This window comes from Bombus flavifrons, chromosome 3 (genome assembly GCF_040668555.2).
Source record: "Bombus flavifrons isolate JBK064 chromosome 3, iyBomFlav1_principal, whole genome shotgun sequence".
Classification (NCBI taxonomy): domain Eukaryota; kingdom Metazoa; phylum Arthropoda; class Insecta; order Hymenoptera; family Apidae; genus Bombus; species Bombus flavifrons.
The window spans coordinates 8,876,252-8,902,319 of NC_138444.1; the positions used below are offsets into that span (position 1 = coordinate 8,876,252).

At 38.1% G+C, this 26,068-nt stretch overlaps 1 protein-coding gene across 1 annotated transcript; it reads left to right on the plus strand.

The window, feature by feature from the left end:
• The first annotated feature begins 11,365 nt into the window (after nucleotides 1–11,365).
• Nucleotides 11,366–21,461, plus strand: LOC138178251 (transcription factor Sox-21-B). The gene is made up of 2 exons (XM_069109912.1): nucleotides 11,366–12,253; nucleotides 18,867–21,461. Exons 1-2 carry the CDS (start codon nucleotides 12,051–12,053, stop codon nucleotides 19,642–19,644), a joined length of 981 nt encoding a protein of 326 aa, XP_068966013.1. The 5' UTR covers nucleotides 11,366–12,050; the 3' UTR covers nucleotides 19,645–21,461.
• Nucleotides 21,462–26,068: the final 4,607 nt, after the last annotated feature.

The following is a 26,068-nucleotide window of genomic DNA, read 5'->3' on the forward strand; positions in this document are numbered from 1 at the left end:
GGTATTATACAAATACGTATGAGAATAATGAAATAAACAATAAAATAAACAACAGAATAACTTCCAGTAATATATACGAATTACGATAATTACGATTGAGAATATTAACATTGCCGAATACGTTTCATTGTTTATCAGGTCGCTAGCAACCAGTCAAGCTGTCTATTTTCAAATATAAACCACTTGAAAATTGTTTCGCCAATTACAAGGCGATTAATTTACTTTATCCTATTACAAAACAGAGTAATTACACGTAATCTTCACAAGAATACTAATCGCGAACATTGACATTAAGCAAGCACAAAATTCATTTTCTAGCTCGATAGATAACATCAACCATACCTATGATAAATTCAATATTATCGTTAAAGAGAATCATTGCATTAAGAAAAGAAAAACAACTTATACAAATTAACAATTTCATCTTACATGAATATATCTAATCACCTAATCTTAAGCTGCTCGAGGTAAAAACGAGTAAAATAAGATACGGAATAGCACAGCGTGGAAAGCGTAGCAAAATGTTGACTGCGTTCATTTGCGCTCCACCCCACTATTTCATCCCCGGCTTGCACGCGTTTAAGAGTCACTACTTTTATGTAACTTTCATTTTTCGATTGTCAGACTGACGAAGGATAACGGATAGTTCTGACAGGAAGAAGGTGCGCACGCTTTTTCACCCTTTCACACGTTGGCTGAACTCGATCACGATTGGCGGTCCAACTACGGTTGTTAAATCGATTGTTTACCCTTCCGCTTCTACTAACTAATATTAAAGATCTTTCTCGTTTGCGAGTATTCAGGATCCGTTACCGTGTTCGCCGCTATTAACAATGCCCTTGGCTGACGAATCAAAAATCCACCTTTCGAACCTTTCGAAGGTTATTTGAAACTAATAGCCCTAATGAACGGTCACGTTTCGTTTAATGAAGTTCTAATAATCGAGAAAGTCGGTAATTCGATCGTACGAGTGATGTTGGGAACGAAAGCAAGCTACGACCACTTTATCATGCAACATTACCATGATGATCAATTATTTCCTTTTTCAATTATATCTAGGATTCTTGTTTAAATGTGAAAACAAGCTGCCTGAGATATAATTGTTCATCCTTTATTTGGTTCTTTTATTTGAACAAATTGAGGATCATTGAGATGATAAAATACCATCACGAAATTAAATGAAGTTCTTACTACGTTTTATATCACTTGATAATCTACTAATAATCTACTAATATAATATACTATAATCTACTAATTCCATTAAATACAAAAAAGTCTCCTTTTGAAAAGATCATTATTAATTGTTCTACGAATACTTTGTATAATTGAATTATAATGCAAATTGTATTAGAATCGTGCAACGTTTTCTTAGGTAAAGTATAGGAATTATTACTGAAGTATAGGAAGTTTTAATTAGAAAATTCGTAATTAAATTGTCTACAAATTATACATTCGTAATTTTAATATTATTTATCAGTATTAATTTCAAATATTAATTGATTAATATTCTATATAAGAGACCGAATAGATCGGTATTATTTTAAAAACAAGAAGCAGAAATTCTAAAGTCTCTTAGAAAATGAGTCTGTTCGAAAAACATTATAAGTTTATATAAAGAACGCGATCGAAACGTGTTCACGGAAATAACGCCATGGTTCGTCGATCGTCCTTTACCTCGGTTCTTTTTATAAGAAAGAAAGACAAGCTGGTCGACCGTTTATCTTTCCCACAGAAGGACTCGCGATAACGTTTTACTTATCGGCACTTCCGCAAATCGATTACACAAGACCAAGCCGAAGGGAAGAAATGACGATTATGGGACAGAGAACGCGGATGGAAGAATTTTCAAAAGTTCCTACGTGATCATCATTATTCGCGTTGCTTCGAATAGTTTGAAATTTTCACAAGAAAACAGTGTTTATTTCAATGAGAAATAATTGTAAAAAATTCCTATATTCATACATTTTCTATACTTTTCCTATAAAAATGGAAATATTCCATTTGCTGCAAATGATTTGAGATTTCATAAGAAAAGTTTATTTATTAAAAAGCAATGAAAAAATATTCGAATACATTTTCTATATTTCTCTTCACTTAACAATAGAAGTATTTCTTCTTTATAAAATCTCTTGTTCGTACGAAAGTAATGTTCAAATCTTCTTACCAGAGTCAGTAGATTTTGCAATATTCTCTTACTGTTGCCAAGTAATTTTTGCAATATTTTATAAAGCTTCAAAAAAAAAGGGAGAAAAATAGTAATCAAAGTGAGTCATAAACGCTTGGAAACACTCGAATCGAATGAAAAGGAACGCCACAGAAAGAAATGTCAGTGTTTCGACCGAAATGCCGAGTTTTTTTTCGATTTAATTGGCCATTCAACCACCCTCCCATTGAATTCCTCCAATCGCGGAAAATGCGTATCGTTTTAAACCGGGACAATGTATCACGGGTTTAATTTCGATTTTATTGTGCGGTGGCTAACCAAGGGACGATCCGCGTGAATGTAATGTACATTTTCGGGTATTGTGGATCCTTTTTTAACTGTGCACAGAAGTCAGAAAGGAAAGGGCCGATTCGAATCGATAATTGGAAAAAGGGCTGTTGTCGCGACAAACCAGTCACAGACAACCACTTCTGCCTGGCACATAATGTGTGTACAGGGTCACGTAGATAAAGGGCTTATTCACACGCCCCTGCAAAAAGATTTGCATCGAACAATTATTCGCAACCCGTGGGTATCTATATACTCAAACATTGGCGATAGAGCCAATCAATCGATCAGTTTTAAACGAACAGGGTGGAATTAACGAAAGCAGATTAATATAACGCTACAAGTATCCTAAAAATTTATGGATTACAATTTTAAGATTTAATTAATTTAGTCTATCGCAGAATTCTTCGTCGGTTTTCCCTTGTTCTTCTGCTGTAGCATACACAAATCTAGTTTAATTGTTACAATAATCGTGTCAATGAAAAATGTGTGTTTCACTTATAGTCGAGAACAAATAGATATACATATAAGACAAGATATAAACAGAAAACAATAAAATTAGTACTTTTATAATTATAATAACGTTTTGCTTATGTATAATTTTAAGTTCGACTATACCGTACTATTATACATTTGTTGAGAATTAAACAGTAATCGTGTAACTACCCAGATAACGAAACTGAAGAATTTACAAAAAGTGAATTGATCAATTTCGCTTTTAAAACATACAAATGTACAAACGATATCACTTTAACAATCAGTCAAAAAAAAAAAAAGAAAATAATACAACGAAAATAAAAAATACTTTCCATTATCCACCAAACGAACCAAAGAAACTTACCATTAGAAACATTAATCGGAAAAACCTTTACTTTCAATTTCCACAAAAGTACCAAATCTTTTACCAACCGCCAAGAAACATGCTTTCTTGACAAGAAAATCATCCTCTCGAGAAACAAGTTCGTTCTTTTACCAAGCAACCGAGGCTGCATTTCTAGCCTTGGCAAAAGGGGGAGACACGAAAAGGAAAGGAGGGGGCGGGAGCTTGGGGGTAGAGATGGCCACGATATTGCAGCTTGTATACCCGAGGCAACAGAGCTCATATCAAGCCCACGACAATGTCCCCCATAATGCCGACAGTCCAGCATTGTCCGGTATTGGCGCACGGATATCTTTGCCGGTCGCGTGCAAAACCTTCGCCAATCTCGTCGAACGTCTCCGTGGGCCCCGCGTCGATATTGATGGACATCGGACGGACGTTTAATCGTTCCCTCGTCCGCGTTGTGTCGTTTATTTTCCAAGCTAGCGGCCCTCCTTGCCGCGTTGTCGCCCACCAAGCTCACAATGGCGTGAGCGCGTGGCCGCCGGCGTTCCTCGACACACGTTCTTCGACACACGTTCCTCGACACACCTCGACCAAGAGCAAGGAATTCGATTCTGCCGACGGATTCTACCAGGATTCGAGTCGCGGTAACGAGACGTTATTGTAGGCTGCGACAGCCGAGGAGCGCAGAGTTCCGACGTTTCGCGGAGGATGTTGATGGAAGGAGACGTGGAAGATGGTAATGTTTGGAGAAGGCTGATGGAACATGTAGAGGATTAATTGTGAATGGTGTGGCGAGTGACGGGTTAGTTTTGGTTTTAGAAGAAATAATTAGGTACAGGTGGGAGGGGAAAGGAAGATTTGGTGTGGAAGGACTCGAGACAATTATATGCTGAGGATTGATTGGAAGTTTGGTTGGAACTATCATAAGGAAATGGAAATACATGTGTAGATTAATAGTTGAAGTAGGAGATAAGTTGGATTTCGAGATAATCTAATAATAGATTATATCGGTGTAAGAAGCGACAGCTTGGTTGTAGTTGTAGAAAAAAGGTAACAGTAAAATATCTACTACGAAACGTAACAGTATCACCAAACCTATTTGTAATTAAAAATTCCGCAACATTAAACATTTCATCCGAAGCAATTTAAAAATATTTAATACAATACAGGAGTGAATATAAAATGTCACGATAGTTGAACATAAAATGTCCAAGAAACTGAATAGTCATCGAGACGTTTTTTAACAAAAAATTCTTCGCTATTTAACATTTCAAATTTCTCAACTATAAAATGATCAGGGTTCTCCACATTTTCCCACATTCTACGCATCTGGCTGCATCGTATCGTACGAAGCTCGCAAAGTATCGGCTTCGAGGAGCATCTTCTCAATGTCTAATGTCGAACCAGCTTACCCGAAGCGCGTGCACACACGTATATATCGTCTGTCGAATCAGTGATCGGCACCGCTCGACGCGGGACCATTCCTCACAATTAGCGGCGATTCAGGTGCCGTTTTACCGCCCGGACAAGCCGGCCTTCCATTCGTCCAACTAGCACGGAACTCGTCGGCCGCGGATAATTATTTTCCGATTATGATTGATAATCTACCGGCACGATACGCGTTCCGTTTCACGTATCCCGCCGGTTATCTATCACCCGTGAACGTTGCCAGCAGAAGTGTTAGTCAGTGAAACCGGGTGAGGTCTGCGTGAATAGAATTTTGTGACTCGTGGAATCACCTTGAAAAGGGGACGCGCAGTTGGCCCTGAAGATAAGACGGCTGTGAGCGTGAAGCTTCTTTTAAAGAAAAACGGAATTATGCTTTCTTCTTTCACTGGTATAACGTAATGCGAAGAAGAAACTGATAGCGATGGTTAAATTTGTCTGTAGGTATAGAAGACAGGTGAGCTAGATTTCCAGGTAAGCGATATATATACATAGGTAGGTTGAGGTAGGCGATGGTGTATTAATAGTGGAGTCGATAAAGGTACGGATGAGGATTGAAAGGCATCGAGATAGGAATTTTTATGTTTTCTTTGTGATAAGGTAAGCTAGTCGAATCTAAAATACAAATATCAAGAACCTTAAATCTAGTATTTCCGAAAGACAGTAGCTAAAGACAGAATATGAACTTTTACCACATACGTAGGCTTTGCATTAATTGGTTCTTATATCTATACGTAATTTTCATATATAATTAATTAAGAGACTCAATAGGAACAAATGCATTTTTTCACAGACAGAAAAAGTTGGTACAGAAGTACAGAAAATAATACTCGAAAAATTGTACAGATATATTTTTAAAAATTGTACAGATATATTCTAGCAATAATAACTACATATACTGCTCTAACATTTGAAGGCATACAGATCTCCTTTGTTAAACACTACTTAATTTTACCCATAACATTTGTCAAATTAAACATTCCGTCAATTGTATACAACCTAAGATCATATTTTTATGAGTCCTCAATCTCGAAGCAACACATGACGAAGTCGATCTGCTTTAAAGAGGACCTCCCAAGAGAACTCGCACTCAACGAACACAAATAACTAACCATTGTCATCGGTGGTCAAAATGGTAAGAAATAAGACTCGATGTACGAACGTGTAGGATAGCCGAAGATCCTGCAAGAATCGGTTCTAAACCAAACTGCTGAGATTAGTATACGTGAGAGTCGACGTACGGGGTGGCTCACCCCTTAGCCGCGTTTATGATACATTCGAGTCACATACGACGAGGCCGGTCCCCGCCACCGGTCGATGTATTCATCGTATGTAACTCGAACGGGACTCCATAAAATACTACCCTTCCACAGGATTTTGTTCGGCCGAATAAGTTATTGTAGCGCGCTCTATTTTGATACGGCGACGCCTGGCCGAGCGGCCGCTCGCTGAATACCGAATGCCGCGTATATATTCGGCCAAACAAAGTGGAATTCGATTTTACGGGGCCTCGAGGAACGTTCGTACGCGCGATACGGACAATCGAGTCTCGTTTACGGGGAACGCCCTTTCGCGGCTCTCTCTTTTATCTTTTCGATTCTTGCGACACTGGCTCGCCTGAACGAAGCGCAGTTCTTCTTCATCGGTCAGGAAACGATATCTCCCACCCTTAGAAAATATTAGGCTCTTGCAGAAATTTCATCCAGGTCTTTGTTCATGGAAACAAAAGTTATAATAATAATGTATTTATTACGTGCATTAATATAACATTGCTATACAAAGTGTTTCGTGTATTTTGCATTGCTAAGTATTTTAATCAGCGTTATCGATAGATCAAATTGTAGCAACCTAATACGTCGACAATCTGTTTAATTTGTAGTGTAATTTGGTATTTCGCAACGAAGGAAAGATTTGGAATTATGGACGGAAATTGGTGGTAATAGGGGCGAAGAGATTGTACGGGCTTAGAGTGAGTTTAAGTTGAATAGAAGGGTAAAAATGGAAGGGGGTTGATGAATTAAAGGTACGCGTGATGCGGTAAAACTGAAAACCTTCGTAGGGGAAGGTTAAGCTATAATACATGCAGCATCATAAATACTCTACAACTTTGAGTGTTTTAACTATGATATTCGTGTAATATCCTCTAACTATTGAACGGTGTAATTACTGCAGTACCATTATGAAACCTGTACCGATACGTCATTACCCGCTAGATGTACAAATATCAAACGATTCTCGTAGTTTCTTAAAATATGTACTCTTAAAATAGCATAAAACACTAAAACACTCGAATAGAACCACAATGAAAAGCACAAAAATGAATGTATTAACATTGTTTCAACCTTTATACATATTTTTTCTTTCTATTTTTAACCGTCAACCTTTACCAAACTACAGTTGCAAGGTGGCGACTCGTTAAAGAATTTCCCGACGTCTCGCATCTTCGTTTCCTTGAATTCCAGGATGCACCCCTTCGTGTATCCGGGTGGGTGCAGCTGGCAACTGGTCGGCAGAACGGTGCGATAAAAGGACAACAAAACGCCACGAGGCGTGGCGATTAACTGAAACAACCGGTCCGACAATGGAGTAATCAGCGAGCTTTTCGACGCACCCATGCCTCCGCCCCGCCGTTCGCACACCCCACCGTGCCTCTTACCATTCGACGTCGCGGGCCACCGTTTTGTTGTCGCTTCAGCAATCGCAACGATGATGCCTCGCGAGCTCTTTGTCCCGTCACACGTTCTTTTCCACGCTCTGCACCAGTCAAGAACAATTTGCTCAGACTAGCTAAATATGTGTTGGACTAATTTGTGAAAGCATATCTGGAACGAAGTTTCGATTTAATGAATTTCGGCGTTTATTATGGTGAATGGGCAGTGGCAGAGTGATTGAAAATCCTATGGATTGATCTTTTTATAGATTAATTGACACGTGGGTTATGGATACGAATTTGGAAGACTTTTATAGCAAATGAATAATTTAAGAACATTTCAAGTAAATTATAAAAGTATTTGATGAACCACGCTGGTTACAGGATCGATAGACTGCGAGCTTCCACGCGTTTTTTAAATAGTTGAGACTACAAAAATGCACATTATATACGTGATACTTAAAAATATCCTATAAAGTAATCAACGTAAAGTAGACTGAATAATAGTAAAAAGTAGAATACTAAAGTATTATAAAATGATAGTGAAATAGCGATATCATCCTGATGGGTGGAACAAATGCCTATTTAATTCCATTTCTTTATTCATAAAAATACGAATTTGCATAAACGTCCGCAGTCCTGTTTTAGTCCAATCATCCACTAAAATAGTCGAAATCAACAAAATGACGGAAACAAACACAAACACTTGATAATTGATTGAAAATGTAGAAGAAAATTTCGTTGGAAAGGGAGACGCGGTATCCCGAAATTAAGAAGCCGTCGGCGACGGGGCGCCGGAAAGCCGGATTGTTTCATTGATGAGGGAGCATTCAGGGCCGTAGTAGTCGCCGGGACCAAAGTGGGCACACTGTTGAAAGGGGGAGAAACAAGGGGTAGAACGGTGCTACGACGTTTACGAGTCCGCCAGCAACCCTCTTTCGGACTACGGTGCGCGATGAATGGTATAATCAGTGGTCGCGTGCCACCCCACAGCACGGAAGAGCGACCGAGACGATAACGGAAGGTGAGACGAATGGAGAGAGAACGTGTACTGATAGAGAAATTCCCTCCCCCGATTGTCGTGCCTTTGCTATCATCGAAATCGAGACAGAAGCGAACATGGAAAAGTCACTTAACATCCCCATACCATCGTACACTTTCCCTCCCTTTTTTGGGATGTGCAATTCCAAATCCTTCTTCGAGGTTTGCCCAATTCTTTTGCAGGAAAAAGTCAGATTTTTGGGCAATTGACGCTAACCCAGATATACTTTTTATGAAATTTTTCAAGATATCACTTTCTTCTTTATCTGGGATTTGTTGGCAAATTGTTATATCATTGCTATATTAAAATTAGTAAAAAGGAAAACATTTACTTCAAACGATATTAGTTGAAATTATTAGTGTCATAAAAATTACGAAATATAATAAAACAATATTACCATTTAGTTACTCTTTTGGAAACATGGTAGGGATATCTGGTGTAGAATTTTTGGTACTTTATTGAAAAAGATATTTTGATAAAAATATGAGAAGGGTAAGGAAAAATAATTATTATTACCTGATATTCGGTACACGATACTTTTGAATTTCCTAACATTGTGATGGAACATCCCACAAAAAAAGAAGCGTGATGTTTGCCAGCGATACGGACTAATTGAAAGTGTCAGAGTACAGATAAGGGTTTCGTACAACTTCGTGTATGAAAAGGGACACGGTTCCCCTTTTCGAGATCCTTTCTTCTCGTCGATGACCGATAAAAATCGCGTTCACGCCCTGCGAATAACGGAGAATGTGTAACGAGGGGTGATAAAGGAACGCCGGCAGAACGACAGCCGAGCGTGGCGATTCATTCACCATCGTGTAGTGAATTTATGATCGAGTTAATAACAGAACAAACAGCTGATTGCCTTCGATAATTTCAACCCTCGCTCATGCGTCCTCTTTTCCACTGCCATCCGATTCGCCTACATCTGTTCATAGCTAAATTTTACTGTGAATTCCTTTCTAATCTCTCATTATCCCTATCATTAGTAAAAAGAAATTATATAGTATTCTATCAATTTATCAAGAAAGACGATAATAAAAATAATAAGTTTCAGAGAAAATATGAGATGAATAATGAATTTAATTTTTGTTCTGTTATTCTTACTAATAAATTTCGGATTTTAATGTAAGCAGTGATATTTAAATGACAAATATATGTCATAATATATAAATAAATAGTAAAATATTATTGCTATATTTTTAATAGTCACACATATTGGATTTGTTGTCTGGTGATTCCATTATTATTTTTCCATGAACTTGTACGTTTTGATAAAATTCGCATATACTATCGTATTAACCTACTTAAGAATAATATTAAAAATAATAAGCAGAATATTGGATGTTAACAGAATCTCGAAGTAAAAGGAAGATAACGAAGATAGTTAAATTAACGTTTAGAAATCGACCCTTTTTCTTCTACCTTTCTCATTATTTCATTTTCTCGTCGACTTTTCTCCTGCCTGACACAAATACACCCCTGCTTCAGCCCAGTCAGATGAATATTTCGGAACCTTCCGGAAATTCGATGACACCGACCGTACAGCCGTTTCTTTATAAAAGTTGGAATTCGCTGAAATGTTACCACTAACACACAGCCCTCTTGTCTCGTTTTATACCTCCTCTCTTTATCGTCTTATCACTAGAGAGACGTCTTCAGCTCCGCGTTCCCCCTCGACCGTTTCTTCCAGCAAGACATTGCCGACACTGATAACATTTATTTGGAGAAATGGCCCGCTCGCTCTTCGCCTCTACAACGGCCGAACAAAGCAAAGAAAAAATTCTCCGTTCATGGTGTGATCACTGCAATACATGTGATGGTGTATTAATGAGGTTCGTCGATGACGGTGGAAAAATTTCTGGGCGAAGTATCGTCCGTTTCGTGGATGATTGATGGTGTATTGTCACATTTACTCGATAGATTTATTTAAAACTAGATATGAATTTTTATTGCAGGAAACAATATCTATCGTTACTGGATATCTAATTTCTATTATATGAAACAATTGTTCTTTTTAATTTAAAATTGAATAAAAAATTGTTATGATGATATATCAGATATATAAATGTCATTACATTTTATTATGCGATATTTGATGGATATGATATATATAAATTTAATTTGTCCTATAATTGCGTAAATGTTGTCTGACTGTTATCTAACTGTTCAGTCACTATTTAATATGCATATAAATAACAACTTTTCACATAATAGAAAGTATAAATATTAAAACAATAGAATACCAAATAAGATAAAATACTAATGTCTATAAAATGAAATATCAAATAATATAAAATACCGATATAGCAAAGTATCGAATCTATAAAAGGTTCATTCATTACTTTATTCATTACTAGTTACGGGAAATTTAGAAGTGTAAAAATGCATAGAATGATAGATAATACACAAATTCTCCTTAGATCCTTCAGACACGAATCTCATCGTCAGAGATGCGCGTAACGCGTTACGTCTGACTTGTGACGCTCCTGTTCTACTTACGACCGTAAAAATCAATTCAGCTCGCAATTATTTAAAAGCGTCGATGTCGACCGGATGCAAGCTGACCATCGACGTCGACCAAAGAGGTCAGAAAAGCGGTAGTACGATAATCTGCGTGACAGACACACAGTGAGAATCATGGCCCGGCTGGCTGGCTGGCTGGCAACGTGTACAACGAGGAAACGTAGCTAAAAAACGAAGAGAGAAGAAGCACACCTCCACCTGTTGAACGCGCCTGTATCCTCCGTCCGCCATGTCGACGAAGGAGCCAATCGTGCTTGTCCATTAGCCGTGGACCATGGTGGGAGAGTAGAAACATCCCTGGTTGGCCGATCCTTGTCTCCTCCGCGTCCCACGGGACTCCAGCTACTCCACTCGGTCCCGATTCCTCCCTGGCTCATCCCAGACTCGATGTCAGAGAGGTCCTGACGGATTCTTACCAGTCCTCGTCACGGTATCAATCACACAGCTTCCCTACGGTTAACTTGGTGTCGGTGCGCTGTTTCTCTCCTTATGAGCAATCGAGAAGAAACCAGTTTAATTGAATCGAACAAGGACAGATCGAATGGAGAGGATTCAAGGAGCTGGCCTTAACGAGACATATTCGTATAACATTGAAGAATGAATCTCTCTGTGAGTGACTGCTGGAACGACGATCAGATTCGAAGAACATCTTTCGTGTGAATTTTGAAATCCGGTTAAAGGGGGTGAGTGTAAAAAAAGAAAGATTCTGGCTCGAAGATTCATAAGAAGATTGAAAGAGAAAGTTGATGACAGTTTGAGACAGCAGAGTTTTGTTGCGAGAATTTTGATTGGAATTGTGGTTTGAAGACTGAAATCGAGTCGTCGTTGAGCATGTGGAAATTGTTAGCTTTGACGACCACGTGATCGAAAGTTGTAGAAAGGTGCAGTGTACAATATTTGTCAAGATCGATACTCATTGAGTAATGATGAAGGACAAGAATAGTGAAGAAAGAAATTGTTTATCGATAAAGACATGTGAAAGAATGATATTGATAGAAGATAGGAATTGAATTTGTAGAACGAATTGATCGAAAATAATTGTAGATCGTAAATCAGAATAACGGTCGAGATGTCATCGAAAACGCTTCACAACGAGCATATCAAACGTCCGATGAACGCGTTTATGGTGTGGTCACGGGGACAGCGACGGAAAATGGCCCAGGAAAATCCGAAGATGCACAATTCTGAGATATCGAAGAGGCTTGGCGCCGAATGGAAACTGCTCAGCGAAAGTGAAAAGCGACCTTTCATCGACGAAGCTAAAAGATTAAGGTGAGTATCGAAATTTTATTAAATATTCCACAAAAAAGTAACGTCTGTATCTGTAAATTTCGAGATCCTGAAAGAAAATCACGAAATTGATCAAATATTATTTTATTTATTTATTAAAATACAAAATTTACTCAACCATGCTGTGCATTATAAATGTAGAATGGAATCTTGAAATAAGAATCCGATATGTTTTTTACATAATAATAAAATTAATGCTTAATAATATAATGTAGAGATTGGGAAAATACAAGAGTACCCGTCGCGTGATGTTCGCTACTTTTTACACGCTTCTGAAGACTCGACACGCACAACACACATTCTTGCCACATGTGCAACTCCAAATTTCCACGTGGGGTCACGCATCTGAGTCAACGTGTATATTTTCCGAATCAATCCTTGCTCACTATCGATAATTTAAACATCTACATAATTCGCTATCACTTTATACAAATTTTTTACACAAGTTCACGAAAATGCGTACATTGTATCATTCCCTCATAAATATTACGAAATTTCTTATAAAAAGACCAAACATTATAATTTTTCTATGTATTATTCGAACTATTTTATTTACCAAAGTTGAAAAATCTACTAGGTTATAATACGCATCATAAATGTTATAAAATTTATCATTAAAATACAAAAACTTTTTCTTAATAAAACAAAAATTGTAAAAATCTTCCTAAGTTCTCTAAAAGTATTTAAGAAAATATCGATCAGTTTCTATAAACACCAATTTTTGTAGTTTGTAAATCGAAATGTTTTTTTGAAAGAATATGAAATAAAAAGTTCGTTTCGTATCGCCTTCAATCAATATCGAAGATCTTTCTTTTGCGTGCTAATTGCTCTTTAGTCACGAGTGGCCGAACAAAATTATCGCATCGAGGCGTATCTGCAATAACTGTGAAGAGGATGAAAAACGAGGAAGGGGGATCTCGTAGTTCATAATACGGTACATTGTTGCTAAAGCTAAGGGTGTGCTGCGCTAAGCCAAGGGGTGGAATAGGGTGAACGAAGTGGTATTTATGGAGGTGGAGGGGACGGCCTCTTTATTACCGACCCTGAATATTTAATCATTGTTATGAGTTTATTTAGCTCGCCGTACGATGAACAGGTCGGAGAGATTTCACGATCGAACGACATTTTTATCATTTCTGTTTCATTCCTCACGCTATCGAGGGGAATTAATGGGGGAATAATTGCTACTTTAAACATAATATTCTATATAGTCAGCTATAACTTATTCAATCCCTTAAAGAAATATTGGATACTATTTTGTGTATTTCGAATGTGTTGAGTTAAATTTTAACTTTCCCTACTTTCTTTCGGTTACTACTGTTTTTAAAAAGAGCATGAAGTAATCGTTCTTAAAAAGAGAAATTCTTTTGGGCACTTGATATGCATTTCTAACGTTAACAAATACAGTAAATAAAGTACTGTCGATGACAGAATCGAGGTCTGTCAGGGTTTTTCAAAGCAAAAATTGCCGGGACAGCGAATTGATAGGAGGCGGCTGGGGTTGAATATAACCGGCGCGGCGATGATGCTCGTAAAATAAATAATAGAATAATAAAGTCGGTTCTTCCTAAATTGTCGATTCACTTTCAATTGCCAAGTATTCACTTTTCCCCTCTTTTTTTCGTTCGGGCTAGATCGGTTTTGAAAAGAAAGAAAAATAAAAAATATATAGAAAGGGTAGAAGAAAGAAGAATCAATCGACTCGGTAGTGAATTCTATCAACGGAATGTAACATGGAATCCGCTTTTCTGTCGATGACCATGATCGAGTCCAACAAAAGGAATTATGAAGTTTCGCACTGACGCACAGTCCGTGTCAGTTGTGATTCGATTCCTTTTTTCACGGTATCGAATATTGCTCTTTTCAATTGCCGAATGAAAAATATTGTCCCGCCTAACAGACGCTACTGAAATTTTTTTCAAAAGTGGACAAATGTGTCTTCATTGTTTTGCAATCATTTTTTATTCGCAAACAATCCGTTCGAGTTTTCAAAGAGATGTGCACATAAAATTTTCAAACTAAAAACTATATGTATTATATATATCTCAGAAAAATTCTATTCCACATAATATGATCCTAAAACATAAAACATTAAAACAAGATCTATATATTCATTAACCAGTATTTGTTACCAAACATGCTGTCTTTTTATTTATTCTCAACGCAATCCTATTTTCCTATCATTGAAAAATTCCTCGAGTTTAAAAAAATATGATAGAATTATTATTGAGGTATGTGTTTTTCAGGAGCATTAAACATTAACGCTTGATGTTTATGATGGGTTCTTCTACTCTTCATCTAGTGTTCAATAATAACAAAATATTTAATTCCAATTGCTTACCTTTATCAGTTTCCTAATTAAAAACAAAAGTATATTGTGATAAACTTTCACTCATGATAGTCTTTAAGGGTTAAAAGTTCTTCTAATTGTTGAGATGAGAATGAGATTGAGAAACAAAAATTTGGGAATAAGCATGAGCCTTCTGCAACGATTGAAGTGGTTTTATTAGCGAAATTTTGCAAGCTATCTCACAAATTTGATAACGAAACAAATTAATTTTGATCGTTCTGTTCAACATAAAAACCACTTATACAATGCAAGCCTATAACCTATATTTTTTACTTACCAATTTTGTAATATTACTACTTGGATCGTAAGTAAATTATTCGTAGAGATTACCATATATTCTTCCACCACATCCCATCTCAAAAAGAAACAATTCCACTGAAACAAACTAACAACCATCCCCACTGGAAATCTGTAAAATCGACTTGAGGGAGCCTCAATATTCATTCTACCCGCGAAAACATTTCTCAGGTAAAGATACAGAGAGTCAGGGGAGGAAAATTTCGAGCAGAGACTTGTAACGGCGAATCCGCTTTTCTGGCGGATGACGGCGTCGCTGACGATTCTGGTAACGGTAGTGTGCAAAAACGAGAGGGGTTGTCCCGCGGGGGAGGGTTGCCAAGAGAGGGAGGAACGGTCGTAAAATAAAGAGGAGAGGGCCCGATAAAAGTCGTTCCCCTGGAACCAGGTTCCTGGTAGGAACGGGTTCCCCTGGAGCCAAGCCGTCACTGGCCCGACGTAATCTGTCCGTTCGTTCACGGCGACTCACAATGTGGCCCCCGAGATAACAAATAAAGCCCCATTGTCGCAATTGTGTGGATTTAAAAGGATTTGCGCGGCTCCTCTGCCGGCCCCTACCCTCTCCGCCGCCCCTGGTCTCACCCCCTCGCTTGCTGTTCGTTGGCTGTGCCGTGCTGTCACTGCTGCTGCCTGTCCTACGATACCCTCCTCCTCAACCCTCTTTTCTCCCAGCTCCTACAGACGCTCTGTCTACCCCGTTCTCGGTCGCGCACCGAGGAAACCGAGAAGGAAAGCGGCGAGAGTGAAAATGCTGCATCGAAACGGTGGTAAAGAATTGGTGAGTTGGAGTCAGTTGCGTGGATCAACGATGTAAGGTGAAATGGGGAAGGTTAGGGGATAGGCGATAGGCAGCGAGATTTTGAAGATTTTTTATGTGGTTGGTGGGTTTTCTGTGGACGATGTTAGAGTTAATTATAAAAACTGACGTAAATAGAATGGAGACTAAAGGAGAAGAATACGAGAAACAAATTTCCAATTTTTTTACAAAGAAGCTGTTTTAAAATTCAATATATCGTCGATCAATCCTGTTTTACCAAAATTGTTTTCGTATTATCTGGTTTCCGAGCTAAACACGCGTTTCTTCGCCATATCCAACATTTTGAAAATATGTTGATGCAAATTCGTATATTGTTGAACTCAATTCAAGAGATGAAATGTTTCTTTTACCATGCAAATATAATAATTAATACTTTAGCTTGAATATTTTGTACACTTTTACATATTTAGTTTTCTATATACGAAAAGGTCAGTGTAAATAAACTCAACCTTCCTGATTCGCCTCACTGTCGCTATCATAATCAAAACCATCCCCCTTTAGGATAGACGTAACCGAGAAATATGGAAAACAAGATCAAACAACTTTTTACATATTGCAATAATTATCAAAAGGTATATAACATGGACCAATTTATCCAACAATAATCGGTCACATCGACGACCAATATTCGGTTACACGGGTCACGGGAAGACCGTCACGAGGACATCGAGAAAGTCCGTCGATCGTTGGCAGCACAATGACATTTATGACGAATCGTTACACTAACGACATTCGCTAGGCCACCAGAGGACAATCGTGACTAATTGTTATTGTTTCTTGTTGCGGCAGCCGCGAGCGCAACTACCGCGCGGCTTATGTCCACCGATATGATATAACGCGTTGTTTATCGCACGGTTGGAAGTGGTGTGTGGTCACACCCTCTCCCTGCTAGCTCTGGCGGTGTGCTATTTTCCCTGTGTGATGGTGGTGGTAGAGGGCTCCAAGCGAATTGTAAAGATTACGCCCGATGTTTATGCATTTATGCTGAATTATTGTCGGCGGGGCTTTACCGATGTTTATGCTGATTTACGCTTTGTGCTATCTGCCGGGACACATTGTCCCGGAATTATTATTCCGCTGCGTCACTCTCGCCGCGAGGAACCGAAATTTCGGATTTCGTTCGCGAGTTGGAAAATTCTCCACCGTTATACACCTCGTGACTCGTTTTCGACCACGCCGATACGAACCATCGGTTTTGCCAATGTACAGCCTGACTTCCCTCGTTATTCCTATCGTTCGATCCCTAGAATCGATGATACACTCGAAATATAGAAAATATAGAAATATGACAACACTTGTCTTGCAAAAATAAAATGAATTTGGATTTATTTCCAGTATTGTATTAATATATCATTGAATTGGAAAGTTAAAAATTTCATCATTTTATTTATTTCCTTTATTACAACCATTTTATTTGTCTATTTGGTAAATAAATGCTACGAGAGGAAGATCGATGTCGAAATTGTGTAAAATGTCCTGATAAATTCATCACGTAGTATAGTACCTAAAGGTTTATATATTCGTAGATTTAAAAGAAATATTTTATAATACATAATATATAAATGATATGGGATTAATTTTTTACCAAGCTCATATTTACAGTAAATCCATATAACTGATACATATATCTGCGTTCCTAAATTCCTTTCAAATTTTACCATGACAGTCGTATCTCATTACGGTATTCATGATATTTCAAAATATTTTATATAACACACACAATATATTCATAAAAGGTGTCTATATACGTCCAAATATTTTCGTCAGATACTGTATAGAAAATAGAAGATATCGATGCTGAAAAGTACTAAAAACCCCTGGCGAGATGGTCGAAGTAATTCGAGTGGTTGTGATTGTGCGCGCGTTTTCCGGCAGGATTCCCCAACGCGAAACTCTAGGCACGTAAAAAAGAGTTCCCGCCCGTGAAACACCTATCTCGCTCGCTTTCTTTTATCTCCGTGAGGCGAAGCATAAATAAGGACTGCGTTTGTGCGCCTCTTGGGTACATAATGGAGTATTATGTGACGGAGATACCACGGGGTTCTGACTCTTCCCTTCCTCCCCTCACTTTTACCAGCCTGTCGACACAAACGTGGCGTCGACTGCGCCTTCAGCCGGGGTGTGTGTACAAGATATTAGCTGCAAATACCCATGGTGTCCCGTATCGTGTTCTAGTACCACGATAATACGTTCCTTTGTACGGATAACGGTGTCGAGAGCAAAGTTTACCGAATTCTCGAGTGTCTCATCTCGTCTCGCGCGATTCTTCCAGCGATAACGCGACACCTTGGATTATCGAAGATTGATAGAGGGCGACATCATTGTTTAAAACTGCGCAAAGACTGATTTTTCTTGGTGAACTTGGAAAATAATCTGTATTTTATCGAGATACAATGCATTTACTTATATTATTTATATTATATTTCTAAATATACATTAGAAAAATATTTGTCGAAAGTGCTTTTGCTCAAATTAATATCGACTTCGATTAATTAAATCTACGTTATTTGAACGAATGTTTCTGTTACGTTCTAAACGCGTTTCTTCGTCATGAAAGGTTCGTGAAAACTCCTAGAATCTTGCAAGCGTTTTCGTTCAACCAGCGGTGCCAGAGATTATGCCTTCGACCCTTCGAAGAACTATCGCGTTCGCCGTGGCAAAACTATTCAATTAGGCCACCCCTGAAACGCTCGAACACAAGCCTCCCTTACAACCTAGCGATAGCAGGTTTAGCGGTAGATTTACGATAACTAGAAATATCTTAAAATTTCATGTAACGAAAAAATCAAATGAACGTTTCATTTTTCTCGCCTTAATCATCGTTAATAAATCACAACAAATTATCAATAAATACTAAGTTAAATAATTATTACTTATCATTAATTAGTAAATTGTTGTGTGGGTTGACCTAGATCTTATATTAATGTTCCTTAATCAGACATTAAATCTATCATTCGTTAAAAAACACATGGTCACTTCAATAAAGAAACATACATTCTTCAAATATATCGTGGATATCGCGTACCTGTCTATTCTGTATTTAATTATAATATTCTATCGAAACTTCATTTTAATTATAATCTTCTATCAAACGTTTAATATTGTAACACAAAAAAACATTTTCCTTGCAGAGCCCTCCACATGAAAGAGCACCCAGACTACAAGTACCGACCACGCAGGAAGCCGAAATCTTTAGTAAAGAAAGAGAACAAATTCGGTTTCTCGATATCACCCCTGATGTCCTCGGGTGAGACCTTAGGCAATATATCGAGAAGCCTCTTGCCACCTTTGGCACCACCATCGCACCACACGTTGATGAGCCACGAGGATCTCAAGATTCCCCGTTTCTTCCCGCCATTTCCATACCCCCTATATCCTATACAACACAAACTTGGAGAAGAGTTCAACGGTGGCAAATTGGCCGCAGATTTGGCGCTTCAAGCACTCTACGGAGGCAGCACCTTTTATTCGAGCCATCAAACCATGTCCTGGCCGGGATTATCAACAGCGACCTGTCTCCAACCCAATTGTGGCTGTCCAAGTCCACCTAAAGATCCAAAGAGGCCGTACTTGCCCACCAAATTAGAAGAAAGACCTTTTCCTAGTCCAGGTAAGCCAGAAGAGGATGGGTTTCCTTCGGACAGAGACTCTAGCAGGGAAGAACCTCGATATAGAAAACTTGAAGAAGATACGTACTTGTCTTCGGTCGACAGGCACCAGGAAGACAGGTCTCAAGATAGATTTTCTTCGTCTTCTTCTTCGTCACCTACCGATCAGACAGAAAAAGCTGTTAATAATGTTCCAACGACGACGTCGACCGCAACAACAAAGGTGGAGAGCGCGTTTTCGGTTCAAAATCTGACGTCGTCCAGTTCAAATTTGGGAAGTCATCGCGGCCACGTCATATGAAGGCCGCTTCCGGTTCTCCCGGACCTAAACTTCCGGGGGAACCTGGTACCACCTGGATGGCCAAGCACTGACTGGTGGAGGGTACCACCGATGTTATCGCCCATTCCTCAGACCACGGTGACGAATTTAAACGTACCACCGAAGGACGACGAGGTTCAGTTACAAGAAGAACAGAGAAATTCCGTGATGGCCAGGTCGAGGGGCATTCATATTGGAAATGTACAGTGATCATTGATGCTCAGGGAGATGAATGGCTTCTAAAATGATTCGATTGAAAACTACTTGAAGGCCCATAATCTGTTATGTAAACGATGACGAAAGGAAGTTATCAATCGTGTAAATGATGTAAACGGGACTTTTCATTGGAAAAGTGACTCTTTTACGAATCGGAGATTTACATTTATAGAACCTTATACTCTCCTCCTTAGTTAAAATGTCTTATCTACCACCTTGAAACTGAAGAAAACTGAAGTTGAATGGTGTACTTTGTTCTATCTTTAGTTTTCTTCGTTCAATCGAAAATATTTAGTCACTATTTCGTAAGAGCATGTGTAATATAACATATTGTTAAAAGATACAAACATATGGAAATACTAATTGGGTTCATATTTGAACCTAATTAATTGTTATGTAAATGCTATAATAAATACGATGACATGTAAATACCTTCCGTATCCGCTGCATATCTTCAAAGATACTAGATAGGATATTTTGACGAAGGAGGGCTGTATAGAAAAAGGTATGAAAGATGAACCACGAAGGTCGTCGATCGTTCGTAACCTGTTGCGTTGTGTGATAATTCCAACAGCCTACTTAACCTGTTTTTTACGATTGTATATATGATATCTCGTTGAGAGGAAATCCTAAAACCTGGTTGGAGACCTCGAGAAATACCACATCATCCCAGTGATGTTCCACAATGTCCACGAGTGATCTTACTCTTGGGGGTTGCAGCTTTTTCGCTAGGGAGACGGAACGAGTCGAACTTTTCGATGAGAATTCGTTATGCGACTCGACGGTGGATACCAAAGCCGAATCGATAACTCGCCACGGCCAAAATCCTACAAAGAGAGAAGCGAAAGGGTCCTTTCTGGCAAAGCGTGTACAGGGATGCCAGAGAAGAGTCCAATTTTGATGAGATAACCAACCCTCTCGGTGGCACATATTACCGCACACGCGAGCCCAAAGCGCCACGGGAGGACAGAAAAGAGCCCCCATACGAGCGAAGAGAGGTAGGAAAAAAATAAAACCCTCTTCGAGCAGAGGCAAATCTCTTCTTTAGGGCGCGGCCATGCGAAATAAGCCAAACATTCTGAATGCTAACGTAGATGCGACACAGCGGACCTGTATACGCGTTATACCACCCCCCCCCGTCTCCTCACGAGATGATTTTATTGCGTCGCGCATTGATACTGCAACTCCCTGATATTTTCCCTGTGTCTTTCTCATTTTCCTTTTCTGTTTCTGTTATTTGTTAATTTCCTTTTTTAGCAACCTTGTAATTGCTAGATCGCCGGTTGGTGGTGATTGTGAGGGAGAGATTGGTAAGTGAATCGACGATATGAATTTATTTTTACGTCTTTTTTTAGCTTTCATAAAGATTTTGAAATCTTGTGATCCTGTTGAGATCCTTTTGCACAATTAAATTGATATTATTAGCGAAATTTTATAAATCACAAGGTGTCGGTGTCAATATATATTCCTGTGCAATACTAACACGTTTGTTAATAAAGCAAATGGAATTTGAGGAAGTATACGTTATCTAATTGTTCTATTTAATGTAAAATTTTAGAAAGGAAATTATTGACTCATAACTTATAACTTGTTGATTTACTAATATTTATTGTGCAAGAGGATCCTGGTTATTACTGTTGTATTTCTTATGTTATTCGTAGTTCTATTGTTGTTTTGTTTTTCAGTTAGAAAATATTGACGAAAGAGTTTATAATAAATAGACTATGGATATTTATGCATATATATGTAGAATACACATAATATAAAAAGATATATAAAATATACAAAGTACTCATTATACTACCTTAAAGGTAAATCTTCTATTTTTTAAATTGTGTGCATAAAAATTCGCAGTCCAGTAATGTGCAGCATACAAACTGTACAACTAACAGTTTAGTATTTATCAATTAATTTTATAGTATAGAAACTTTCGAAGCTAAAAAAGTATTTAAAAAAAAACTTGTTTAAAGAACGAAGTTCGTACGTAATCTAGTATCGTTTATCATATCTCTCTCATAATCCTACTGAAAAGAAACTACATAAAAGCAGGACGCAAAAGTGTCGAACATTCTTTTTCGAATGGCATAGAAATATACGAAGCAGTAATTTATTACTGTGAAGCTTTAAACAATTGGCCAGTAATAATAAAACGTTCAATTCGAGCAAATTGTTTGCAGACGTGCCATTCTGTCCGCGAATTGCTCAATTCGTTGCTGGTCCCCTTTGACCTCTTCCCCCTGTTCACGCAGTTTTATTGCAGCTGATTTTTCGCGATCGACGCGCACCCGTATATTCAAAATTTTATACGCTTGTTTTGCCGCGCGAGACACGTATTTTTCGGTGAAAAATTTCGACCATGACGATCGAGCCTCACTACTGACCAGAATGGAAACTAATTTCCACGCACACTTCCCCCACATCTAGAAATTGTATACAGTTAACAAAAAAAAAAAAGAAGAAAAAAGAAAATCGTAACGATCATAGAGAATCGACGATACAAAAAAAAGAGTACCTATAATGTAAAGCGTATTGTAAACAAATAGAAACATATCTTCTCGATATTTACATAAGTTCCTCGGCTACCGTTCATTTTCAACGTTAAACGAGAGAAAAGACGAGAAATATAGAGGATCATGTAGGAGTTTTCCATTAATCACAAAAAATGGCTGCGTTAACGCCCCAGGCGATATGCACGTAATCATTGTTAATTATTTGCTGTAACATAACGCGACGTTTGTAAATAAATTGGATCTTAACCGAAGCATTTGACTCGCCTGTGCTATATCCTAATTGCGTAAAAGGTTCTTTGATAGCAGTAACATCAAGTTTTGCATGTTCCTTTAAGCATTTTTATAATACAAGAAATTAATTTAACTTTTCCCGCACTATCATTTTATGGAATACTCAAATTTTTAATACAATAGAACTTTGATTATTCGAACTAATCATGACACATTGCTCAAGGTAATCGAATATTTTACCATCAATTATTTCGAGTTACTTTATAAAAATTAATATTAGATAGAAACAAAAGCTTGTAAATAAAAATGTAACTATTTCTTTCAATTTTTGTTCTTGTTTTACGATGTTTCTTGCAAGAAACCATCCTTAAGTTTCTCATTAATTAGTATCCCTATAATCATACGTTTTGTTAATCAATATTCCAATAATCAAACTTCTACTACATTTCAAAGTCTTAAAATACCTATTCAATGAACAGTATACTTCTTATTTCACACTTTTTAATTGACAACACGTTTCATGATTACCACATTTCACCAAAATATTACAGATGGTTACGTGTGTGCTTGAGCACTGGTCCTTGACACAGAAGGTGAAAAGTAACCAGGATCGATCAAGAAACCATCGACACGTATCTCCCACGTATTTGTAGAACTAATCGGAGGTTATGTGAAGGAGGAATCGTCGTAGGGGAAAATCTAAAGGACGAGAAGGAGGAACTTTCACGCCTCCCCTTCGACCCTCGATCCTCCCCTCCGTTGCGTCGTGTTTTATTTCTGATAGCGACGCCTCCGTCGTCGCCGCGAGGACATTATCGCCACCGCGAAGGACCTTTTCTTCCCCCATAAAGGCAATCACGCTTTCTTCGTGGCGAGATAACAGCAGAATGGAGAGCCAGAGACGTCTCCGTTCGCGCCAACGAATTCAACCACGATTCCATAATTCTTCGTACGACCATGAAGCGAGCAAAGCGATTCTTTCCACTTTCTTTCTTATTGTGAATAGAATTCTGTGAAACCTACGAGCATATTGTTTTCTATGTCGGTTTTCAATTAAGTAATACATGAAATTGTTCGTGGTAATTATATGTTGAAAATATTCAAGTCTTGAAATTATTTTTTAATTGCTGCTTAGTGTATAATTAATCGTAATTTTGATCTGAAGCAACACATAATGCGAATTATTCTATTAATCTTCGTTTTGATCAATTTAGTCAATATAACTATAGGACTGTAATCGTACTCTTCTTGTGTCCGTATTTTCGAAGATTTATAAAATTGTGAATTTTTCTAGGAATTAGTACGAACTAATGAAAGAATAATCTTTAATTACAATGAAATGAAAACATATTACAATTCCTTGGAGAATAGACATTTGGGACACTACAATGATAAATTAAAACCTGAGCTTATAAGTTATACTTATAGTATATTATTCAATGCATATCTCAAATTATATTTCAATAACTGTAACATGATTATACTTTAAACGTGTGTTCCTTTATAACTGTAACTTACAAGTTCTGATATCACAATACCTTACCAAGTAATCAACATATGTATTTCCAATTCATCAATAGTTAGTATCATTTCTCCGCTATCGAAATAATTCTTAGAGAAATTCATGACTTTGTAGCTTCGAAAGGACACGAACACGAATAGAAGTAGTTCGATCGAAAATGTGGACGTTTAAAATCTGAAGGAGGGCACGAGGAACGACCGGAAGCCCGAAGAACCGACGTAGACTCGAAATGCACGGTGGGTGTTCCGATTCGAAAGTGATTACATTTGACTTGGATTCGTGCCTCCTTACGGCAAAGGCAGCCTCTGCCGGTACAGAGCCTCGGCAACGAGGACATTCTTCCCCGACAATACCTCCCACAATCGAGCGAGCAGCACTTCCGCGCATACTAATGGAGAGGCGCCTAGACTCCTTTGGCCAGCCAGTAGTCGACGCCCCAATCCACCCTTTCCCCCTTTTCACCCCTTTGCACGCCGCCGTGGAAAACTTCTCCTAGCGGAGAAGATGTCCTCCTCTAGTTTCTAGCAGAGAAACACCAGACCGCGATGGATTTTTCCAAGGAAGACGATTTTACGTTCTTCGACCACTTTTGTAAAATGCTAAAAAATTAGAGATGAAATGGTTGTTTTAATGATGAAAAGAGGTAAGGGATTAGGTAGGAAGAGTGTTATACTGAATAAGCTTTAATACTAGAGTTAGTATCCAGTTTCTAACGTATACTTAAATATACTATATAAAAATAATTACAATAAAATGGAAAATGAAAAACATATGTTGATAAAGGGATGTTTCAAAGTTAGAACTGCTAAATTTATGAAAGTAACGGATTTTAATTTTCTTGTTTATATGTAAATTATATTTTGATCTTAATAAAAGTTAACATTAATTTTATTAAAAGTATCCACTCTTTACTAGTACACGAAAATAATCTTCAAAAAGTTCACAAATTTCTTACTTCACACATGATGCTATTACAAAGTATTTAGACAAATGAAGATCCACGCTGAAGGAGAAGATTAAAATATTCAAGCAACTTCTTACAGATCCATAAATAAACTATGGACAGTTATTTATGCAAATATTTTTACGAATATAATTAAAGAAATAATAGCAGGAAAAGAAGCAAATAGAGAATTGTTTTATCCCATTAAATATTATAAAGTATACTTTGGATATTTTACCTTTAAATCCATAAATGCATGGACACCATCGTTTTCTCATAAATCTGGCTTACCTTATACCTGTCATAACCAGTTCACAACGGAAAAGACAGCGAGGTCACTGTCTATAAGAGAAATTAGAAATGTTTAACTTTCATCCTTCAGTGTGTAAAAACTACTCCGTGATACCACACCTTTTTCCAAGACTCTCTTAGCTCCAAAAAATTCGGACGACATTTGAACGCGAAGAAAACAAATTAAAGAATACGAAGGAGACGACACGCGACTCGATAGACATTTTAATTGCAAATTATATAAGCGCTTTTGTAAGCACCGCGTGAGTGGGAGCTCGAGCGCATCGCACGAATCGTTTGATTGCGGAAAATGACGGGCGGCGATGGCGCGAGTGGAAGTTTTGAGTGGGCGTCGGTCCTGGCAGACAATGAGGCATTCAGGGGTGGCATTGTCGGGCCGACAACTGCGTTACCGTAGACAAACCCGAAATCACCGGCGCTATCGCCGTCCCAGATCCGATTATGCGAATAATAAAATGCAGCGAAACAGAGGAGGAGAAAGAGAGAGAAAGGGATGCAACGTGGTAAAGCAATGGATGCAGGGGTAGCGGTGAGAAGTTTGTTAATAGCGTCAGGGTCGCATCTTTTTCTTCGTTCCAACCTCACCCTGTTCTCCCTTTTTATAGGGCGACGATAATCCTGTGAATTCTGATAGTGGGTTAACATAAAAGATGACTCGAAGCTTTGAACATA